The sequence below is a fragment of the Drosophila grimshawi genome, unplaced genomic scaffold (genome assembly GCF_018153295.1).
Source record: "Drosophila grimshawi isolate 15287-2541.00 unplaced genomic scaffold, ASM1815329v1 contig_44, whole genome shotgun sequence".
Taxonomy (NCBI): domain Eukaryota; kingdom Metazoa; phylum Arthropoda; class Insecta; order Diptera; family Drosophilidae; genus Drosophila; species Drosophila grimshawi.
Window position 1 is genome coordinate 5,691,236 of NW_025063240.1, and position 22,041 is coordinate 5,713,276.

At 44.2% G+C, this 22,041-nt stretch overlaps 3 protein-coding genes across 3 annotated transcripts; 2 read left to right on the plus strand and 1 right to left on the minus strand.

Moving 5' to 3' along the window:
- Window positions 1-32: 32 nt before the first annotated feature.
- Window positions 33-4,158, minus strand: LOC6558702 (actin-interacting protein 1). Its single transcript, XM_001985094.3, has 7 exons — window positions 4,002-4,158; window positions 3,508-3,629; window positions 2,944-3,034; window positions 2,122-2,385; window positions 1,012-2,066; window positions 747-897; window positions 33-683 (listed from the first exon to the last, which is right to left on the minus strand). Exons 1-7 carry the CDS (start codon window positions 4,033-4,035, stop codon window positions 574-576), a joined length of 1,827 nt encoding a protein of 608 aa, XP_001985130.1. The 5' UTR covers window positions 4,036-4,158; the 3' UTR covers window positions 33-573.
- A 420-nt stretch (window positions 4,159-4,578) lies between these two features.
- On the plus strand, window positions 4,579-5,757 carry LOC6558706 (GPN-loop GTPase 2). Its single transcript, XM_001985093.3, has one exon. It carries the CDS (start codon window positions 4,607-4,609, stop codon window positions 5,537-5,539), a length of 933 nt encoding a protein of 310 aa, XP_001985129.1. The 5' UTR covers window positions 4,579-4,606; the 3' UTR covers window positions 5,540-5,757.
- A 615-nt stretch (window positions 5,758-6,372) lies between these two features.
- Window positions 6,373-21,823, plus strand: LOC6558716 (hemocytin). Its single transcript, XM_001985092.3, has 27 exons — window positions 6,373-6,661; window positions 7,220-7,312; window positions 7,368-7,469; window positions 7,532-7,579; window positions 7,638-8,033; window positions 8,482-8,609; window positions 8,663-8,758; window positions 8,818-9,015; window positions 9,082-9,251; window positions 9,308-9,465; window positions 9,593-9,747; window positions 9,799-10,401; window positions 10,668-11,789; window positions 11,855-12,748; window positions 12,842-13,390; window positions 13,462-14,778; window positions 15,243-15,312; window positions 15,376-15,631; window positions 15,701-16,439; window positions 16,511-16,996; window positions 17,066-17,572; window positions 17,654-18,137; window positions 18,326-20,109; window positions 20,267-20,482; window positions 20,550-21,005; window positions 21,164-21,420; window positions 21,498-21,823. Exons 1-27 carry the CDS (start codon window positions 6,552-6,554, stop codon window positions 21,630-21,632), a joined length of 11,529 nt encoding a protein of 3,842 aa, XP_001985128.2. The 5' UTR covers window positions 6,373-6,551; the 3' UTR covers window positions 21,633-21,823.
- The last annotated feature ends 218 nt before the right edge of the window (window positions 21,824-22,041 follow it).

The window sequence follows — 22,041 nt, forward strand, 5'->3', positions numbered from 1 at the left end:
TATTAAGCCACAAAATACAAAACGTATTATGAATTTTTTTTTATGCAAAAACTATTTTATTTCATTTCATAATACAATAATTTACGTACGCAGGCGCACTTTATACATATGTATAGTATTGTTTAAACTGTAGTTCAGTTGTATAAGTATCCAAAAAAAGTTGTTGTTGTTAAAAAACACATTCAAGCATAATGAAGTCGAATTGGCGGCACAAACTCGCAAGTATTTTCATAGTTATTAAATATATATATATAAAATGATGCAAATAGAATAGCTGTATCCATGATATGATTAGCAAAAACACATTTGAGCTTAAACTAAAGGGACATAATGAGTGCGTTATATAAATATCTAAATGTAAATAAACTGTTGCACTTAAATGAAATGAAGCTGATGTCGCAGCGAATAATAGCAGCTTGGCAATTTTACATCGGATTTAAACGGATCTGTCTGCGCTTTCCTTCTTTTTCTTCTCTCTGAATAAGTATAAAAATATGCGCTGGCTGCGCTGTTCTTCTCGTTGTTCATTTTTCCTTTTGGCATACTTTTTGCTTTTTTATTTTAATTGTTTTTCTAAATAGTTTCCACATGCCAGACTTTGGTATTACAATCCTGACCAGTGGAGATCACAGTATTGTTATCCAGCCACACGAGGCGCGTAATTTGCGATTGTGGATGCGCATCTAATGAATCGAGATTAGTCATGGTTAATTGATAATTAGGTTGAAAAGTTAACTTTAGCTTACTCTTGATGATGGTGTGCTTGGCTGGATTGGTCACAGACCAAATGATAATGGTGGTATCAAGGGAACCGCTGGCCACCAGCAGCGAGTTCGGAGACCAGGCGACAGTGTTGACACGTGCATTATGGAAGCCCCATTCCTTGTTGTGGGCCGGCTGAAATATGGCAACAACAAACAACATTGATAAGATAACAGCAACATAAATAACTTTCGAATTGATAATACATTCGATGGGTATTATTGTTTTATTATCTATATCGCCCCCTACCTTATATTCCTCCACCGAGTAAAGGACCACCTTGCGATGAGCATCGCAGGCAACCAAATACTTTTGATCCGGTGAATAGGCGACATCGGTGACAGCGCCCAGATGCTCCAGTTCGGTCTTTAGCTCGAGAGTGCTACCCTTGAGCGAATAGATGTGCAGCTTCTGATCATCACCGCCAACAGCCACGTCCAAGGTTTCCGCATTGGCCGCTATGGAGCTGGCCTCGTATTTGATGGGCAGCGAGAATATCTTCTTCTGATCCTGCACCAATGTTAGCTCCTTAATGCAGGCCAATGCAATGATGTTCTCGTTGCGCAAGATGGCCAAGCCGCGTGGCTGACAGTTGAGCTTGACCACGTAATCCGTATAGCAGTTGCCCTCGACACTGAATTGGCGCAGACTATCATCGATGCCGCAGGTGTAGACAAACTCATCCCAGGCAGCAATGCCGTTGATCTGATTGCCATGACCAGTGCCAGTGATGCGATCGTTGACACCGTTGCCAGAATTCCAGTTGGTTACAATGCCGTCGTGGCTGCCAGTGTAAATAGTGCTGCGATCATCGCTCAGGCCCAGCACAGTAATTGGCTTATTGTGTCCCTTGACCACTCGCAGTGGCTTGCTGGGATCCTCCACATTCAGATAGGTAATGATACCGGACAGGGAGACGGTCAACAGATGCTCTCCCTGCCACAGGCACGACACCTGCTGATCATCCACAGTGGTGCCCATTACAAATTCACTGATCAGCTCACGGGACTCAACCTGCCACAGGCGGCAGGTCTTGTCACCGGAGCAGGTCAACAGCTGAGTGCCATCTGGCTTCCAGGCGACCGCATAGACGCCACCCTTGTGCGCCGGTGAACCAAATTCACCCACCAGATCCGAGCTGGTGCCGTCATACAGGAACACCTTACCATCGAAGCCCGCCGAGGCAAACAATTTGCCGTCGGGCGAATAGCGCACGGCTTGCACAAATCGCGAGTGATCTTGCTTGGTCATTTTGAACTTGAACGGCGGACCCTCGAAGACGGCAATCGTGTTGTCCTCGCTGCCTGCAATGCCATAGATTAGTTACCAGGTCAGATACAAGTCGATATTTCCACTCACCGGTCACTATGCGAAAGGGTCTGGCTGGCCTAAAGTCCGCCGAATTGATGGGTTTGGATTGGCCACTGATTTCGCCCACAGATGTGCCAGTTTCCGTCATGAAAACATGGCCAAAACGTTCGCGTCCCTCGCCGACGGCCACCATGCGCTGATTGTCCGCTGACCAGCTGATGTCCTTGATGGGTCCTGCAATCGGCTGGAATTCATTCTTCAGCAAATGCTCCTTGTTAACCGTATCCCAAATGCGAATCTTTCCAGAGGCATCTGTGGGGAAGTAAGAAAATTGATTAAATATCAAGCAGCAATTGTATGAAATATGAATGAAATTGATTATTTATTAAATACCAAAATGAACTGAGTTTTAAGCATTGCTGAATTTAAAACAAATATATACAAACATTTAATACTTACATATATACAAAAAATGGTTATCTTTTTGATTATTATTTAATTGAATTTTTAAAGATATTTTTAATGATTTTTGACATGATTAACAAGTAAGAAATTTATTAAAAATAAGAAACAAAAATACCTAGCAAGTTAACACATTTTTGGTTCAATTTTCCGGTAGATACGATGGTAAAGATAAGATGCAATGTTTTTTAATAAGCGATAATAAGAACCAGATAACATGGCAAAAAAAAAAAAGTAGAGCTGCTGCTCAAAAAATGTGAAATTAAAGTGATATTTATATTTTATGGGTTTCAAATTCGCCCACTTTATGGTAATTGTCAGTTGACGTGAGTCATGCCCATGATTATTGTGGGGGGTTTTTTCTTTTGAAGGGCTTCTATTTACAGGTGAGTGCATTGGTTAACTTACCGCCGGATGCAATATAGAAGCCGCTGGGCGAATACTTGGCCACATTCACTGCACACGAGTGTTCCGTGTAGACATCGGCAATCGCTGGATTCTGGGTATGGCAACAGGCGACCACGTTAATCGGAGCGCGACGTTCGCAATATTTGAAAGAAAAGCGCAAAGCCAAAACGAAAAAGTTGCAACAAATTAATTAAAAAATCATATTTACACGCAGGTTTGTTATGGACAAGACACACACATAAATATATGTATATACACATTGCGTGGGCGGCAAAAAAATAAGAGAAAGACAATTTCTCTGTTTGTGGGAAGGTATGTGTGTTGCCGGCTGTTTGCTGTATATACATATATATATCTAAATAAATATAGAACAGCCAACACACACACACACACACACATACACATAGATGACGAGTGGAAAATAACGCTTGAGAAAATTGCAGCTGCCGTCCAAAAATAAAACCATTTATTCGCCTTTTTCTTTTCTATTCTTTTTTGGAGCAAACGGCTCATATTTTGTTTGATAGTCTTTTTATAGACATATATGGAAAATGTAGGACTCACCTCGATATTGCGGATTATCACCGAGTTTCCATTGGTGTAGAGAAAGTTCTTGCCCTTCGGGTCCGAGCCCAAAACAATTGGCTGGCCACGTTGAGTGCGCGGCAATGTTGCATACACATTTTCTGCAATAATTACAAAAAAAAAAAAACAAATCCAAAATTGGTTAAATCAACAACTTTGTCAAAAGAGGCAGATAAAAAAAAACATGAAAAAAACAGGGTGCGGTCGGCGGCGGTTTTAGCCGGCTAAATATGTTTTCAACAGGAATTAAGGGATATCCCCTCTGACCCTCCCTCACCCACACTCTATTGTTTATCTGAAGTGTGTTTGTCGTCGACTGCGCTGCTTTTGTTGTTGTCGTTTCACACAAATTCCATTTATGGTCATATCAAAAAGCATTTCCGCTGTTTTTACCGTTCTTGGTTGACTCATATGTATTTTTTTTCGCGTCGCTTTCACTCTTATGGTAATTGTGGTTGCGAATCAAAACTCACTGTTTTCGTAGGCCGGTTGTTGTGGTTGCGCCATTATTAACTCTCTAGTGGTTTTAGAATTCTAAGTGCCCTCGTATTAAATAGAAATTTATTCAATTTAGCGTAAAAACACCCGCACAAGCACTGTACGCTACCAGGGTTGGCGCATCAATTTGTTGTTATGTTCAGCAGCAGCGGCCAGCGCTTAACATCGCACCCCTCAATGTTATTAACATTGAGCGCTCACTTAAATACCTGTTGTTGCATTACAAAAAATTATAAATGAAATGCTTTTGGCGGCATGTGATGAACATTAATATAAAATAATAAAGGATGTGAGTCTAATAGCTTCCGACTGGCTTAACATTTCTGCTACATCAAATGCTTAGCTGTAAATAAATCAAACTAAATACACAATAACATTTGAATTTATCAACATTTGGGGCCAAAAAAACCTCGAAGATTTATGTTTTCAAGACATTCACTTTTTAATGTAACCATATGCTTCTGTTAACAACAGGCGACTGCTGTCCGAATCTGTTAGTATTTTCAGTTGGGCCTTTTAGTAAATTTTTGGAATATCGCGCACGGTCACACTAGTACAATATCATAAACAAAAGTAAAAAATGCTGCAGCGCGTTCAGCCGCGAGTGGAAAATCCACGTTATGGACAATTAATTATTGGTCCGCCTGGCTCTGGCAAGACCACATACTGCAACGAGGCATACAAATTCTATCGGGAACTGGGCCGACAAGTGGGCGTCGTCAATTTGGATCCGGGCAACGACAACATGGCCTACGAGCCGGTGATAAACGTCATGGAGCTGATCACAGTGGAGGACTGCATGGAGCACCTGCAGCTGGGACCAAATGGGGCGCTGATGCACTGTGCAGAGTATCTAGAGCAGCATTTCGAGGATTGGCTGCTGCCGGCGCTGCGCAAATTGAGCGCTACCCACAATTATTTCCTCTTCGATTGCCCGGGTCAGGTGGAGCTGTACACTCATCACAATGCCATGGCGCGTGTCTTTGAGCGCTTGGAGGGGGAACGCTACAACCTGGTCACGGTGAACCTCATCGATTCGCACTACTGCTCGGAGCCGGCGAAGTTCATTGCCACGCTGCTGATGGCCCTAAATACGATGATGCGTATGAGTTTGCCCCATATCAATGTGTTGTCCAAGGCGGATCTGCTGCGCAAGCACGAGACAAAGCTGCACTTTAGCGTGGACTACTATACGGATGTACTGGATCTGAAGTATTTGCTGGAGAAACTGGGCGATGATCCAGCGATGCGCAAATATCAGAAACTCAACGAAGCCATTTGCTCCATGGTGGAGGATTATGCACTTGTCTCCTTCAAGCTGCTCGATGCCTTCAGCACGGACAGCATGCTCCGACTCCGAAATCATATCGACAAGGCCAATGGCTATGTGTACAAGGCTGGCGAGGAGCAAACGGTTAATTCTTTGCTGGCCTGCGCCATCGGCGCTGAAACAGAAGCTATGCGTCAGCAACAAGATATTGATCCCTACATGGAGCAGCAACGGCAGCAGTAGCAGCAGCTATCTACATAATTACTATAAAATACATTTTAGTTATATCTTTGGCAATTTCTTTATCAAAATCCATTTGCAAAAATAAGTTTTTTCCGCCGACGCCCACATGATTTCCTGTGATAAATAATTGTTTCACTTTTCAAATGCGCTGCACACGGTGTACATTAGTTTTACCACTATGTTTGATATAAATATAAAAAATATATCAATAAAATGCACAATTTAATTTTTTTCTTAGTAAACCATTTTGAATTCCGACGGGTGGCCATATTTCAATTATTATATGCACATTTATGGGCAGCACTGCACTGCGTACTATCGCTTAAAATCGATACGCATCGCTTTTATCGAAAATAATGACATATATTGCCGTTACAGAAGCAAATAGCCGCGCTTTTCAAGTTCATTGGGAGCCCCCATTCATGATTTGCTTTGAGTGTGATAAGCCAATTGGCGACGTAATTTATGATTTCCTCATTTATAACTTATTTTTATATATTTACAGCCTTGGAATATTCATTTGGTTTCAGTTTCATAATATCATTGCGAGTGAGAAACGCAATTATCGCTACCCAAGCTACTAAACTGCACTCTCTGGCTAAACTTGGCACATTTTTTAAGACGATAAGACTAGAAAAAAGTGAATTTAAAACGAGCACACATTTGACGTTGACTTTGGGCAGCACGGGAACTGAGATAAGACCACAAACAATATGGCGACTGGCATCAGTTTCAGGCCTATAAAAGGCGCTTGGGTTCCACAGCGAAATTAGTTGCGTTCGCGTCGGTCGCCTCGACATTTGGATATTAATTGTGGATCTGTTTAAAGTGAATAAATCAACTATACTGTGAACAGTGTTCTTATTTGTGAAGTGGATCGGAAGCATCCACAGGACAATTGCTACTTGGTATTTGAAATACTCAAGCGCAGCACGGATTACCAGTGAAAAATAAAATTGTATATATGCATCGGCTGTGATAGGACAAAGAGCATTATTTGCCGGCAAACAAAATGGCAAATAAAAATTTATACTTTTTGGCAGGGCTGCTTATTATTTTCAGTCATGTCTGTGCCGAAGATGGCGATATCGTCATGTCGGACGATGATGATCTAAGTATTGAGTGAGTGAAAAATTGCAAAGTTATCCAATCAAATTTATTACAATGTGACATAAATTGTGACCCGAAAAATGAATATAATATGTGGCTAAAAATAAGTTTGCCCTTTTTACATAATCTAATATCTTCTTATGATATATTCCCCAATTTGGAAATAACAATAAAAAGGCTGTAAAATTTCTCAAACTTACACTTTAAAGATGTGAAAAAAGTATTATACTCGAAATCTGTAATAAAAAAGTGAGGCATTCATGTGATTTATTTATAAAACTAAAGTTTGCAGTTGTAGACTATTTTTACATAATTCAATATCTACTTATGAAATATTCTCCAAACTAATACAACATTTAAAAGGATGTAAAATTTCTTAAACTTCCAACTTGGTTTTTTATATTTGTGATAAAAAGCATTATACTCGAAATGAATTGCAAATTATATAAAAGTGAGATATCAAGTGTGCTATTTATATAGTTATAATTGGCAGTTCTAAACTATTCTCTACATCCCATTTGGCGTTATCTAATGCTATGCCACTTGGCAAAAATATTTGCTATTTGATAGTCCCCTGGTTCAGGCCCCACCGGATGTGGCTGATGATAAGCAACGTGATGAGCGCCATTTAAGTTTTAGGTTGGGTTCAGCACCCGCTACGAGGTATGTGTAAAAATTAAAGTAAATTTGATTGTATATAAAACTCGATATCCTGTAGTGCGAAATATAGCTACAGTTATAGTGATGGAGGACATGGTGGAGCTCATGTTGGACATGGTGGAGCTCATGGCTTATATACGAGCGGTGTTAAGACATCTGGGTGAGCATTATATAAAAAACATAGTTTACTTAAATATTTCAATGGTTAAACTATTCATTTAGCTCACACTTGATGAACAGTGCATTCAACTTGCTTGGCATCGGCAAAGGGTAATATTTGATCATATTTTAAGTGCTATATTTAAATTTAAACGCAAAATCATCTCAGCGTCAAGGGCAATTTTTACGGCAATACTGTGCATCAATTGAGAGCGTATGGAAGGTGCTCCTCACTTACACTGCCTCAAAATGTGCAGTCCCAGTGCGATGGCCATGGTCGCTGTAACGTTTTCTGCCCGGATGGTTATTCCTTCTCGCAGGACACCAAATCGCTAGATCTGTTCTGCAGCAATGATGGTTGGATCATACGCAATTCGGAGTATACCAGAGTGCCCCCTTGCCAGGCCACATGCCTGCCACCATGCCAGAACAATGGCATCTGCCTAGCGAGTGGCGTATGTCAGTGCCCCGAGAACTACTCGGGTCCGCTCTGCCAGCACAAGAGGTCTGTGTGTGCCGCCAAACCACCGGTGCCAAAGAACTCCAAAATGTCCTGCAAGAACAAGTAAGTTTTCAGAGTTGAAAATAAGTTGGCTAGAATATTAAATGGGTATGAAAGTAGGAAAGTGCTCTTGTCATCCAAAACTTTTCAAATATGTTTAAGAACAAGTTCATTACATTTATTAATTTATAAATCCATCTAATATTTTATTGGCAAAACAATATTCAGCTTAAAACTGGAGCATAATAATTTTGATTCCATTTTGTAGAGTTTCCGGAGAATTTCTAATCGTACAATTTTTATTTTTTTTAACTAACATTTTAGAGATAAGCGTTTTGGTTGCAAATTTAAAAAAGTATCCAGGTTCATTCAACTTTTCTTAGTCTATAATAATCATTTTTGTATATACCAAAATTTGGATGAAATAATATTTAAATATCACCAATACAAATGATTTGCTTACGTAAATGATTAATCCTTTAACAAATTCACTTAAAATTGCGTCTGGAAGCGTTTGCAATGCGGAATGCATGAGGGGTTTTCAGTTTCCCGATGGCACTGGCATTACGAACATTAAGTGCCTCAATGGCCAGTGGGTGCACACCAATTCCGGCCTGACCAAGGTGCCAGATTGTGGACGTAAGTCGAAATCAAAGCACTCTAAAGCATTTAGTTAACCTTGAATTTTATAGCGACCTGTTCGCCTGCCTGCCAAAATGGCGGCCAATGCATCAGCTTCAATATCTGTCAGTGCTCCAAGTTTAATCGTGGTGCCTTCTGCCAACACAGTGAGTAGCAGTCAAGACCACAAGTTAAGCTTCTTAACATGTAAATATCATATATGTAGGCATTTCAAGTTGTAATGTGACGAATGCCGGCTTCAATGGCAATTATAAATGTGCCTATGACACGGAAGAGGCACGTTGCAAATTTACCTGTCCCGAGGTGCCCGGACTGAAGGTGCAAGGGAGCTTGGATATTGAATACAAATGCAAATATGGTCAGGGTGTCTACTTGCCAGCGCCAGTACCAAAATGCATTTTTCGTAAGTATCTTCTAACGAGTAATTTTTGATGTTTTGCTTACGTAAATACTTTTGGCAACTTAACAGCAAAGGGATATTCAGTGAAATCGAGTAGAGTACAATTAACACATGTGCAACAGGAAGGACACACATATCATGGTTCCTTCAGTGGCGGTAGCCATTCCACAGAGCTTAGGAGCCAACGTGAGATTCTGCTAGCACTGTTAGCCAAGTATCGCGATTTTGAGCGAAGGAGCGTAAGTTGAAATCTATGGAATGAATAAAGAAATTGTTGCTAATTATTGCTGTGCAGGAATGGTGGTCGTCGGAGGAAACATCGACGACTCTGGGCAGCTATTCCCTTTACATGAGCAGCGACGTTGATGTTGTGCTTGATAAATCGCCAAGACCGGCGCTGTGCACCACTTGGGGCGGCATTAATATCAAAACATTTGACGGTTTGGTTTTCAAGTATGTTATCGATAACTGCAGTAAACGAGTACATTTCGATGGCTACACTTGGCATCGATAACTAACGCTCGAGCTAAATTTAGGCGCGACTCTTAAAATATTTGTAATTTTTCTTGTGTGTTTACAGAGCACCTTTATCGTGTTCGCACACATTGATCATGGACAAAGATACGGCAATATTTGATGTTACACTCAAGGCCTGTCCTTATGGTTCTGGATATGGTTGTGCGCACACTTTAAAGATTCAATGGCAATCAGTTCTATATACTCTGGAGAATTTGAGTAAGTAGAATAAGAGCTCATAGTGTGTATTTTTACAAATTTGTTGCTTAGATGGCACAATGCGGATGTCGACGCCCACCAAACAGCTGCCCATACCGGTGCAGGTGATGGGCATGAAGGTGATGCCAGTGGCACAACATGTGCAAATTGATCTGGAATCGATTGGACTCAAACTGGACTGGGATCATCATCAATATGTGGCCGTGCATGCCGGCCCCGCCATGTGGGGCAAAGTGGGTGGTCTGTGTGGCTCACTGGATGGTGATTACACCAATGACCTGATGTCCAGAACGGGCAAGAAACTGGAAACAGTTAAAGCATTCGCCGATGCCTGGCGTGTGGATGACAGCAATGAAATGTGCCGCGTTGAGAACAGTGCCGAAATGGAATTTGGCATGGAGTCCTGCGAGCAGAGCAAACTTCAAAAGGCTGTCGGCATCTGTGAGCGTCTGCTGGCCAACGAAAAGCTGAGCGACTGCACCAAGTCCTTCAATTACGATGCCCTCATCCGCACCTGCATATCCGACTACTGCAACTGTCCTAATCGCGAGCATCCCGAAAGTTGCAATTGCGATGCCGTCTCCATGCTGGCCAAGGAGTGCATGTTCAAGGGTATTCAATTGGAGCATGGCTGGCGGAATCTCGAAATATGTCGTGAGTACCTAAAAGAAAATCCAATTCTTAGCTTATGACAAATTTATAAATATCCAGCTATATCAAAATTATATATAATAAAACGAAGTCAAAGCTTAACTCACAATTACAAAAACATTAAGCCAATTAAAGTTTTGATCCACTTTACATTTTGGATTATTATAATTGAATATAATTAAACAAAGTTAAAGACCAAGTCACAATTACAAATCAAATCATTCAAATCAAGCTTTGATCCACTTTAAATTTTTGATTATCGCCAACAGCAATTAGCTGCGGCTTTGGACGCGTCTATCGCGCCTGTGGACCGGATGTGGAGCCAACATGCGATTCGGATTTTACATCCGCTGCCCCAACAAAAGGCAAATGCAATGAGGGCTGCTACTGTCCCGAGGGAACCGTGCAATACAAGGATGCGTGCATTACACAGGAGCTGTGTCCCTGCACCCTGAGTGGACGCGAATTCAAGCCGGAGGCGACAGTGAAGAAGAACTGTAATACGTGCACCTGCAAGAATGGCAAATGGAAGTGCTCCGATAATAAGTGTGGTGCCCGTTGCGGTGCTATTGGTGATCCTCATTACCAGACTTTCGATGGCAAACGCTATGATTTCATGGGCAAGTGCTCCTACTATATGCTCAAGACGGACAATATGTCGGTGGAGGCGGAGAATGTTGCCTGCTCGGGCGCCATATCGGATGCCCTAAACTATGCCGCTCCGGATGATCCGTCATGCACCAAGAGTGTAACCGTACGCTTCTTGCAGCGCGATGGAACACCGACCACAATGAAACTGGACCAGGGATTGACCACTGTCGTCAATGACAAACCCATTGCCAAACTGCCCAAGGTGCTTGGCGCTGGTGAGGTGTTGATACGACGTGCCAGTTCCACATTTTTGACCGTTGAGTTTGCCGGTGGCATACGTATCTGGTGGGATGGCGTCTCGCGTGTCTACATCGATGCACCGGCCAGTTGGCGTGGCAAGACGCAAGGCTTGTGCGGCACCTTCAATTCCAATACGCAGGATGACTTCCTTACACCGGAGGGCGATGTGGAAACGGCTGTGGAAGCCTTTGCGGACAAGTGGCGCACCAAGGACACCTGCCAGTTCCAAGCGGAAACCCATCAGGGCCCGCATCCCTGCACCATGAATGCCGAAAAGAAGGTGATGGCGGAGAAATACTGCGACTGGATATTGCAGGACATTTTCCAAGAATGCCACTTCATGGTGGAGCCGGAACAATACTATGAGGACTGCCTATACGATACTTGCGCCTGCAAGGGTGATCTCGACAAATGCTATTGTCCTATACTATCCGCCTATGGCACGGAATGCATGCGACAGGGCATCAAAACTGGCTGGCGGATGACCGTCAAGGAGTGCGGTGAGTAACAATTAATCCATAATATAAATTATGGCTTATGTTATTTAACCACAATTGCCCTTTAGCTGACAAGTGTCCCATGGGTCAGGTGTATGATGAATGTGGCGATGGCTGCGCTTTGACTTGTGATGATCTGCCCGGCAAGAACAGCTGCACGCGGGAGTGTGTCGAAGGTTGTCGCTGTCCACATGGCGAGTACGTAAATGATGAGGGTGTTTGTGTGCCCAAGCAGAAGTGCCAGTGCACCTTCGATGGCATGATCTTCCGGCCGGGCTATAAGGAAGTGCGTCCCGGTGGCAAATTCCTTGATCTATGCACCTGCACAGATGGCGTCTGGGATTGTCAGGATGCCGATCCGGGTGATGATCTTAAATATCCACCATCGTCGGAATTGCGCACCAAATGCTCAAAACAACCTTTCGCCGAGTTTACCAAGTGTGCACCAAAGGAGCCCAAAACATGTAAGAACATGGATAAGTATGTGGCCGAAACGATGGACTGTCTGCCGGGCTGTGTGTGCATGGCGGGCTATGTATATGACACCTCTCGTGAGACGTGCGTCCTCCCCACAAACTGCTCCTGTCATCATGCTGGCAAAAGCTACGATGATGGCGAGAAGATCAAGGAGGATTGCAATTCCTGTGTTTGCCAATCGGGCAATTGGAAGTGCTCCGACAATGGCTGCGAGTCGACGTGCAGCGTGTGGGGCGACTCACATTTCACCACCTACGATGGTCATGACTTTGATTTCCAAGGCGCCTGCGATTATGTCCTCTCCAAGGGTATTGCTGAGAATGGCGATGGATTTAGTATTACCATTCAAAATGTGCTCTGCGGTACAATGGGTGTCACCTGCTCCAAATCTCTGGAAATTTCTTTGAGTGGACGTGTGCAGGAATCGCTGGTGCTCAGTGCTGATGCCACATATAGCGTTGATCCCAATACGTCGCCAATTAAAAGTGAGTAACAAACTTTCACAGAATATGTGTTTTTGTTAATGGCATTTGATCGATATATTTTTAAAACAATAATTTATTTATTTTTTTAACTAGAACTACGCGATAGCGTCAATTCCAAGGGCCACAACGCCTTCCACATTTACAAGGCAGGTGTTTATGTTGTTGTCGAAGTGATACCCCTCAAGTTGCAAGTCAAATGGGATGAAGGCACCCGAGTCTATGTCAAGCTGGGCAACGATTGGCGCAACAAAGTCACCGGCCTGTGCGGCAACTACAATGGCAATGGCTTGGATGACATGCAGACGCCGTCCTTGGGATTGGAGACGAGTGCTTTGATGTTTGGACATTCCTGGAAACTGCAGCCACATTGCGCTGCGCCTGTGGCACCAATCGATGCCTGTCGCCAGCATCCGGAGCGTGAGACATGGGCACAAATCAAATGTGGCGCCTTGAAGTCTGAGCTTTTCGTGCCCTGTCATGCCGAGGTGCCGCTGGAGCGCTATCTGAAGCGCTGCATCTTCGATACGTGTGCCTGCGATCAGGGCGGCGATTGTGAATGCCTCTGCACAGCGGTCGCTGCTTATGCAGATGCCTGCGCCCAGAAGGGCATCAATATCCGCTGGAGATCCCAACATTTCTGTCGTAAGTAAACCATTTTAATTTGTTACTATTATGATAGATTATATTAATTTATATATATATTTATTTAACAGCAATGCAATGCGATCCACACTGCTCGGATTACAAGTCCTGCACACCCGCTTGTGCCGTGGAGACTTGTGACAACTTCCTGGATCAGGGCATTGCGGAGAGGATGTGCAATCGTGAGAACTGCATCGAGGGCTGTCACATTAAGCCCTGCGATGATGGCTTCATCTATTTGAATGATACGTATCGCGAGTGTGTGCCTAAGGCGGAATGCAAGCCCATCTGCATGATGAAGGATGGAAAAACGTATTACGAAGGTGATATTACGTTCCAGGATGACTGTGCCACATGTCGCTGCTCGAAGCGCAAGGAAATCTGCAGCGGCGTCAGGTGTGATGTACCAGTGCCAATTCTAACGCCAAAACCGAATGTTCAAGGCACCACAGAAATACCACTGGCCACACAGAATCAAACCAAGTGTGTTCGTGGCTGGACGCGTTGGTTCGACAACGATGCGGATACCTCGGAGAAGATAGTTCGACTGAACGATGAGGAGAAGCTGCCCCGCTATGATCGCATGGAGAGCATCTATGGCACCTGTCTGAAACAGTTCATGACCAAGGTGGAGTGTCGTGTCAAACAGTCACATGAGCCGCCCGAGCAAATGGATGAGAATGTCGCGTGCAGTTTGTCAGAGGGATTGCGTTGCATTGGCAAGTGCCACGACTACGAGTTACGCGTCTTTTGCCAATGCGATGCGGAGCCGGAGACACTGCCTCCCCAGCCCACCGAAAAGCCACAAATCGGACACAGTTGTGATGTCGGCGTTGTTGAATATAAGGAGTATCCGGGTGATTGTCACAAGTTCCTGCATTGCCAGCCCAAGAGTGTCGATGGTGGCTGGATCTATGTGGAGAAGACTTGTGGCGAGTTCATGATGTTCAATCCCATCATGTTCAATTGCGATCACATTGCCATTGTACAGGAGCTGATACCGAGCTGTGGCAAGCCAAAGCCTGATCTCGAGCTGGAGATCAAGCAGTGCGACGACAACCAGGTATGGTCTGAATGTGCCAATCAGTGTGAGAACACCTGCCACTACTTCGGCAGCATTTTGCGCAAGCGTGGCCTCTGCCTGAAGGGTGAACACTGCAAGCCCGGCTGTGTGGATAAACTGCGTCCGGATTGCCAAAAGCTGGGCAAATATTGGCGCGACGCGAATACCTGTGTGCATGCGGATGAATGCCCCTGCATGGACAAAGCGGAACAGTATGTGCAGCCCCACAGGCCTGTGGTGGGTGAACTCGAGATATGCCAGTGCATTGACAATGCATTCACCTGTGTGCCCAACAAGCCGGCGCCAACACCACCGTATGAGCCCAGTAAGTACAAGTTGAACTACAGCATACAAGAAAGTATTGCCAGCTTTAAATTAACTTTTAACCCTTGGTCTAAGCCTCTCATCACAATTTTCTTAACTTAATTTTTGTTTAATTGAACGTAAATTAATTTTTATCTAAGTTCAAGGAGCATAGAAAAACTCTTTATTGGTCAAACATAGAAACGTTATTTATTCAAATATATCTTAAAAGGGTGTAAATGGAATCTTGGCCAGGACACAACAAACACAACTTAAAGTTTTACATTAGGTTAGAATGTGTTAAATCTCATACAAGCTTTATATAATATTCAAAGCTCCTATTGCAGCTTTATAATGTGGTCAGGTTTTCATACAGGGTAAATTCAAGTTAAGGCAGAGCGCTGTCCAAATCAAGCAATTGTGTATGTTATGTGTACATTTCATATTACATTTATTTACATAATACTCCATTTTTGTATCTTACAGTATCCAATGAGCCAATCTTACCTACTATTCCAAATATTCTGACGCCACCGCCGCTCTGCGCACCCGAACGGTAAGTTGTCAATATTTGTTCCCGTTTGATATATTTTCTCACTTAATATATTGGTTTCAACAGTCTCACGCCCATGATTGAAAATGGACCAAATTCATTGCCCGACAGCATTTTCAATGCCAGCTCCAAACTGGCACCGGAACATGCGCCGTCCAAGGCGCGTTTGCTTAAGAAACCATCACCTGGCAGTGGAAGCTGGTCACCTCAGATCAACGATCAGATGCAGTATCTAGAGCTGAACTTTGGAACTCCAGAGCCCATCTATGGTGTCATCATGGCTGGCAGTCCAGAGTTCAATAATTATGTGACACTCTTTAAGGTATTATAGCGTGTCTAAAGTAATGTTTAGATATAAATCGAAGGTACTAAATAGTTGTATATATTATAGATTTTGCATAGCCATGACGGAATCGCTTATAATTATCTGGTTGATGAGACGGACAAGCCGCAAATGTTTAATGGACCGCTGGACTCGCGAGAACCGGTTCAAACCCTTTTCAAGATACCTATTGAGGCCAGCTCATTGAGAATTTATCCATTGAAGTGGCATGGATCGATTGCAATGCGAGTGGAACTGTTGATTTGTGGTGATTTACCGCTTGTCACACAGCCACCCACGTTGCCCACAACCACTGAGCATCCTCAGTACAATTTGGAGCTGGAGTGCATGGATGAATTGGGCGTGGATAAGGGTCTGATGTACGAGCAACAGCTACAGGCGAGCAGTGTGCGGCAGCTGTCGCAATCTGTAAGAAAACCACGTCTACTTGACCTGCTCAAGATTTCGACGCCACAGGCATGGCGACCACTTGCCAATACGCCCAACGAGTTTGTTGAATTTGATTTCCTGGAGCCACGCAATGTTTCCGGCTTTATAACCAAAGGCGGCTCAGATGGCTGGGTGACGGGTTACAAGATAATGTTCACAAAGAGGAAGCCTACCTGGAACACTGTCCTCGCCCCCAACGGCCAGCCACGCGTCTTCGAGGCGAATGTGGATGACCATACGCCACGTACGCATCACTTCAAGACACCCATTCTCACACAGTATCTGAAACTGGTGCCGGTAAAGTGGCAACGCAATATCAACATGCGTATCGAGCCATTGGGCTGCTTTTTACCATATCGTAAGTTAATTATTTCTTTATGCTATATATTATTATATAAACTTGAAATTAAAAATAAATATAATCCACAGCTGTGATAAAGGAGGAGATTCGTGAAGAGACCCTAGATCACACCAAGTGCAACATATGCGAGGGCATTGCTAGTGGCAATCCTGATGCCAAGTGCCAGTGCAGCGATCAGCTCTACTGGGATGGCAACAGTTGTGTGCAACGCAATCTGTGTCCCTGTGTGGAGAACTATGTCAGCTATCCGATTGGCAGCAAATTTGAGAATGCTGAGTGTGAGGAGTGCGTCTGTGTTCTGGGCGGTCGTCACAATTGCAAGCCCAAGAAGTGTGCACCGTGCGAGGGAAAAGAACTGCGACCGGTCATAACCAGCGATTGCTTCTGCAAGTGCGAACCGTGCCCCAAACATCAACGTCTATGCCCCTCCAGTGGCGATTGTATACCAGAGGTGCTGTGGTGCAATGGCGTGCAGGATTGTACAGACGATGAAGATGCCAGCTGTCGGGATTCGTTTACTGTGGAACCGGAAATCAATCGCCAGAAGAATGAAAGTAAGCGAGAGAGAGAGAATTAATTTAATTAAATATTGCATTTAATATTTATATATAATCTGTTATTAGCAACTGTCCTAACCTGTCCTGCGCCCGTTTGTCCACCTCAAATGAAAATCAAAATCATTGAGAAGAAGGCACGCAAAATGTCCAAAATCTTCACATTCCACAAACAAGTGTCGATTGTGGATGATGGCGTTAGCATCAAGAAAACCAAATTTGTATCATCCAATGAGCAAATTTTGTCCATGCCCCAGAACGAGCTGAACTACCAGGAGGAGGAGGACTGCAGTGAGTTCACCTGTGTGCCAATACCTACCAAGGTGGTGAACAAAAATGAATCAATCACCTGTGTGGAGCCCAAGTGCCCAGAGAAGTACGATGTGGAACTTGACATGAGCACAGCCAAGGCTGGAGACTGTCTCAAATACACCTGCATTCTGCGACCCAATAAGGATGATGTGTGCGAGATTAGTGGAAAGAGTTTCACCACCTTTGATGGAACTGTCTTTAAATATAGTCCCTGCAGTCATATCCTAGCCAGAGATATACACAATGGAAGCTGGATCATATCGGGTAATTACCTTTATTTATTATATACCAATAACTGATACTGTAATATTTATATTACTATTTTATTCATCTTCTGTGTTGCAGTGCATCAGCAGTGTACCGATGAGACGCACAAGGTATGCCACAAGATTGTCACCATCAAGGATCTGCAGGCGGGCAATGAGTTGATTCTGCTGCCGCATCTTAAGCTGAAATTCAATGGCTTCGACTTCACCGTGGCGCAGCTCATCAATTCGCCCATTTGTAAGGCTTCGTTTGTAGTCTCGCAGCCAGGCAAGACGCTGCTCGCGGTGTCCACCAAATACGGCTTCTGGGTGCAATTGGATGACATCGGCATTCTCAAGGTCGGCATATCTTCCAAGTTTCTACGCACCGTGGATGGCCTCTGTGGCTATTACAATGGCAATCCCCGCGATGACAAGCGCACACCCGATGGCCAAGTTTTGGCCAATACTGAGAAGTTCGGCAACAGTTGGTACGACAAACGCTTGCCGCTGGATCAGTGCGGGGATCAGAAGTGCACCAGACAACTGCAGGTGAAGGCTCTGCAACTGTGTAATACTATCAAGTAAGTTTTTGATTAAAGTTAAAGCTATTTCTTAACTTATTAATATTATTGATCAGTTAGTGATAACCAAATCGCATTTCTAAATTTAAAGCTGAAAACCTGGTTTGAGTTCGAAATTTATGTAACTGCATTAACTTTGTCGCAACTAATATTTAAAAATAAAATTCTTTGCTGTTGCTTCTCCGCAGTCATCCGACATTCGCCAAGTGCCACAAGGCAGTCAACTATAAGCAGTTCTCGAACAATTACTGCCTGGAAGCAGCCTGCGATTGCCTGCTGGCCAACAATGGCGATGCCAGCGCCTGCAAGTGTAACATCCTGGAGAGTTTTGTGAAGAAATGCCTGAGTGTGAATCCGCTGGCGCAGCTGACAACATGGCGAGCGGTGCATCAGTGCGAGAGCAGCTGTCCGGCGCCCTTGGTGCACACGGATTGCTATAAGCGACGCTGTGAACCATCCTGTGACAGTCTGCACGGCGATGATTGTCCACTGCTGCCGGATGCCTGCTTCCCTGGCTGCTACTGTCCCGAGGGCACTGTTCGCAAGGGAGCCAACTGTGTGCCCATTGCCGAGTGCAAGGATTGTGAGTGCCGGGCACTGGGTGGCTCCAAATACATGACTTACGATCGCAAGAGTTTCAATTTCAATGGCAATTGCACATATCTGCTGTCGCGGGATGTGGTGCTGCCGGGCGTACATACGTTCCAGGTGTATGTTAGCATGGATGACTGCAAGAAACTGGGCCAAGTCAGTGCCACAGATGGCAGCAGTTGCGCCAAGTCGCTGCACATACTGAATGGGGATCATGTGATTCACGTGCAACGGGTGCCGAAACAGCCCAAGGCGTTGCAGGTCCTGGTCGATGGTTTCGAGGTGAAGCAGATGCCATATAAGGATAGCTGGATAACGTTACGTGAAGTGGTTGGCAAAGAGCTGGTGTTAACACTGCCCGAGTCGTATGTGGAGCTGACGGCCTCATTTGATGATTTGTTGTTTACGCTCGGCGTGCCCAGCATCAAGTATGGCAGTAAAATGGAAGGACTTTGCGGCGATTGCAATGAGGATCCCAGCAATGATTTGCAACCGAATCCGGCCAAGAAGAAACCCGGCGTAGATGTCATACAGAGCTGGCAGGCAGATGAACCGAAGCTGGGATTGACCGATGCACAGGAGTGCTTAAGTGAGGATGTGCCCAAGGATAATTGCATACCACTCCCACCGGAGAAGGACCCCTGCATGCAATTCTATAGTGAGGAGTTGTTCGGCAAGTGTCCGCTTGTGGTGGAGCCCTTCGAATATGTCACCGCTTGCCAGGAGGATATCTGCAAGCCGGGTAACACACAGCAGGGTGTCTGCACATCCCTGGCCGCCTATGCCACCGAGTGCAACAAAAATGGCATCTGCACCAACTGGCGGCGACCACAGCTCTGCCCATATGACTGTCCCAGCGATATGATCTACGAGCCATGTGGTTGTGCCAAGAACTGTGACACCATCAAGGCCATGTCCGACTTTGATGCAGTTAATTTGAAGACTCAGGTCGTCTTCCGCACGGTGAAAAGTGATGAAATGTGCTCGAGCTCGGAGCGATTTGAGGGCTGTTTCTGTCCCGCCGGTCAGGTGATGGATGGCGGCAAATGTGTACCAGAGGAGGCCTGCACTAAATGCGATGATGGACTCCATTTGCCAGGTGATAAATGGAAGCCGGACAAGTGCACCGAATGCCACTGTGATGACAAGGGCAAGAGCTCGTGCGTCGAGAAGAAATGCCAAGTGGAGGAGAACATCTGTGCCGATGACTACAAGCCACAGATCATTGTTAGCGAAGAGGAATGCTGTCCACGCTATCGCTGTGTTCCAGAGACTAAAGATCCACAAAAACTGTGCCTGGCACCCGTAATGCCTGTCTGTGGACCTGATCAGGTCAAGAAGCAGAAGAACGATGTCAACGGCTGTCCACAGTATATATGCGGTGCGTATTCAAAAACTTGTCAGCTTTAAAAAATTAAAATTTATTTCAATATTAATGACTCTAAAACTAACGACTAACTAATTCTACCTAAACCAAACAACAAACAAAATTATTTTTAAATAATAAATATTAATAACCAATAATTATTTTTCAATAGTTTGCAAACCTAAGGAAGATTGTGAGCCACTGTTGCCGCCACGTGAGCTGTTGCCTGGCGAGCACCTCGTCAAGATCGATGAGGGCTGCTGTCCCACACAGAAGATTGTCTGCAAGGTTGATCAGTGTCCGCCAGCACCAATTAGCTGCCAGCAACGCTTCTATGAGGTCAGCACCCATAAGGCAGATGGCGCCTGTTGTCACACACACAAATGCGGTAAGTATATTAATATACTTTGCTCCAGCAATTGAACTCTGCCACATTGATCTCTCTCGTTGCACAGTGCCACCCAAAGAATTGTGTATTGTGCAGTATGAGGTGGAGCAGTCCAGCAGCTTCACCAAGCAAATTGGCGACAAGTGGCTGCATGCAAAGGATGTGTGCAAGCAGGAGCAGTGTGCGTATGGTCCCGATGGTAATGCTCAGGTTATTAGCACACTGGAGCAATGCGAAACGGATTGTCCGCGTGGCTATAGCTATCAGAAGCTGGACAAGACCAAATGCTGTGGCGAATGCGTTCAGACCGCTTGTGTATTCGAACAGAAACTTTACGAGGCAAATGCGCAATGGGCGTCACCGGACAATTGTACGCACTATGTGTGCCTGCAGAAGGATAAACTATTGATGGTCAGCTCCTCGGCTGAAATCTGTCCGGATGTTAGCCGTTGTGCGGCGCATTTGCTGTATGTGGATGGCTGCTGCAAACGCTGCAAATCGGAGCCAATTGTCGAAGATCTCTGTGAGTATAAACAAAAAAGCGAAAGCAATATATATATATAAATTTGTAATAATTGCCTTGACATAGCCTTAAAAATTATACCAACAATTAGATCAGATTTTTAGGTTTCTAGAATGCCCATTTAACTAATCAAAAAAAAAATGTAATTTTCATCTCAGCTACTTGTTTGCCCGTTTCACTCGCCGAGTCGCGAACAAAGGAGCTGCTGAAGTTCTCAAAGCCTGGCCATGGTGCTTGTGTTAACGCCGAGCCAATCAAAGGCTTTACGGATTGTGAGGGCGCGTGTAGTTCTGGTTCCAAGTATAATCCCATCACCGATATGCATGAGAAATTCTGCACGTGCTGCAACATCAAATCCTATGAACCGATCTCAGTGAAAATGGTTTGCGCAGATGGCTACGCATACATTCAGCGCGTAAGTTCATTTTTATTTATATTGATTTTTATATTATTCCATTTAATCCAATTTTGCGTTATATTTTCTTTTGACAGCATGAGGTGCCCTCAAATTGTGGCTGCTCTCCGTGCTCAGAGTTCTCCGAGGGTTTGATAGATGTGCGAATGAGTGGAGGACAGAAGCAAATGCAAATTCCCTTGCTGAAGTTGCTCGGCTATCAGAGCGATTAAGCTGTTGTGCTTATTGCTATACGACAATATTATTAAACAAAAACTGTAATTGCTTTTTTTTCGGTGTTATCGATAGAATAATTTTGGATGCAAGGATCTAAGCAAATAAATGACAGGCATCGAAGGTTAAATATATACCAATAAAAGGCAAAAAAGATCAAAGCTTTCGATGCTTGAAGTATTTAACACAATATCTATGCTGTTTATTTATTTATTTACTTTTTACTTATGAATTACAATTTGAGGTTGTTCTACAGAAAATTACTGCCTCTAATCAACAGTAATGTTCCATTGCCATGCCATATTCAACGAGTTCAGCTAAATTTTCAGTCAATTTATAGCAGCGCCTGCAGCAGCAGCAGCAGCAACACTGCCAATATTTGTTCATGGCACGCAACACGACTTGCGA

Coding starts and splice junctions, on each gene's coding strand:
- LOC6558716 (XM_001985092.3), top strand. CDS start 6,552: ATGGCAAATAAAAATTTATACTTTTTGGCAGGGCTGCTTATTATTTTC. Junction 7,580..7,637: donor TTGCTTGGCATCGGCAAAGG/GTAATATTTGAT, acceptor AAATCATCTCAG/CGTCAAGGGCAATTTTTACG. Junction 8,759..8,817: donor TGGTGCCTTCTGCCAACACA/GTGAGTAGCAGT, acceptor TCATATATGTAG/GCATTTCAAGTTGTAATGTG.
- LOC6558702 (XM_001985094.3), bottom strand. CDS start 4,035: ATGGCGCAACCACAACAACCGGCCTACGAAAACA. Junction 2,386..2,943: donor CTTCTATATTGCATCCGGCG/GTAAGTTAACCA, acceptor ACTTCCCCACAG/ATGCCTCTGGAAAGATTCGC. Junction 684..746: donor CAAGCACACCATCATCAAGA/GTAAGCTAAAGT, acceptor TCGATTCATTAG/ATGCGCATCCACAATCGCAA.
- LOC6558706 (XM_001985093.3), top strand. CDS start 4,607: ATGCTGCAGCGCGTTCAGCCGCGAGTGGAAAATCCACGTTATGGACAA.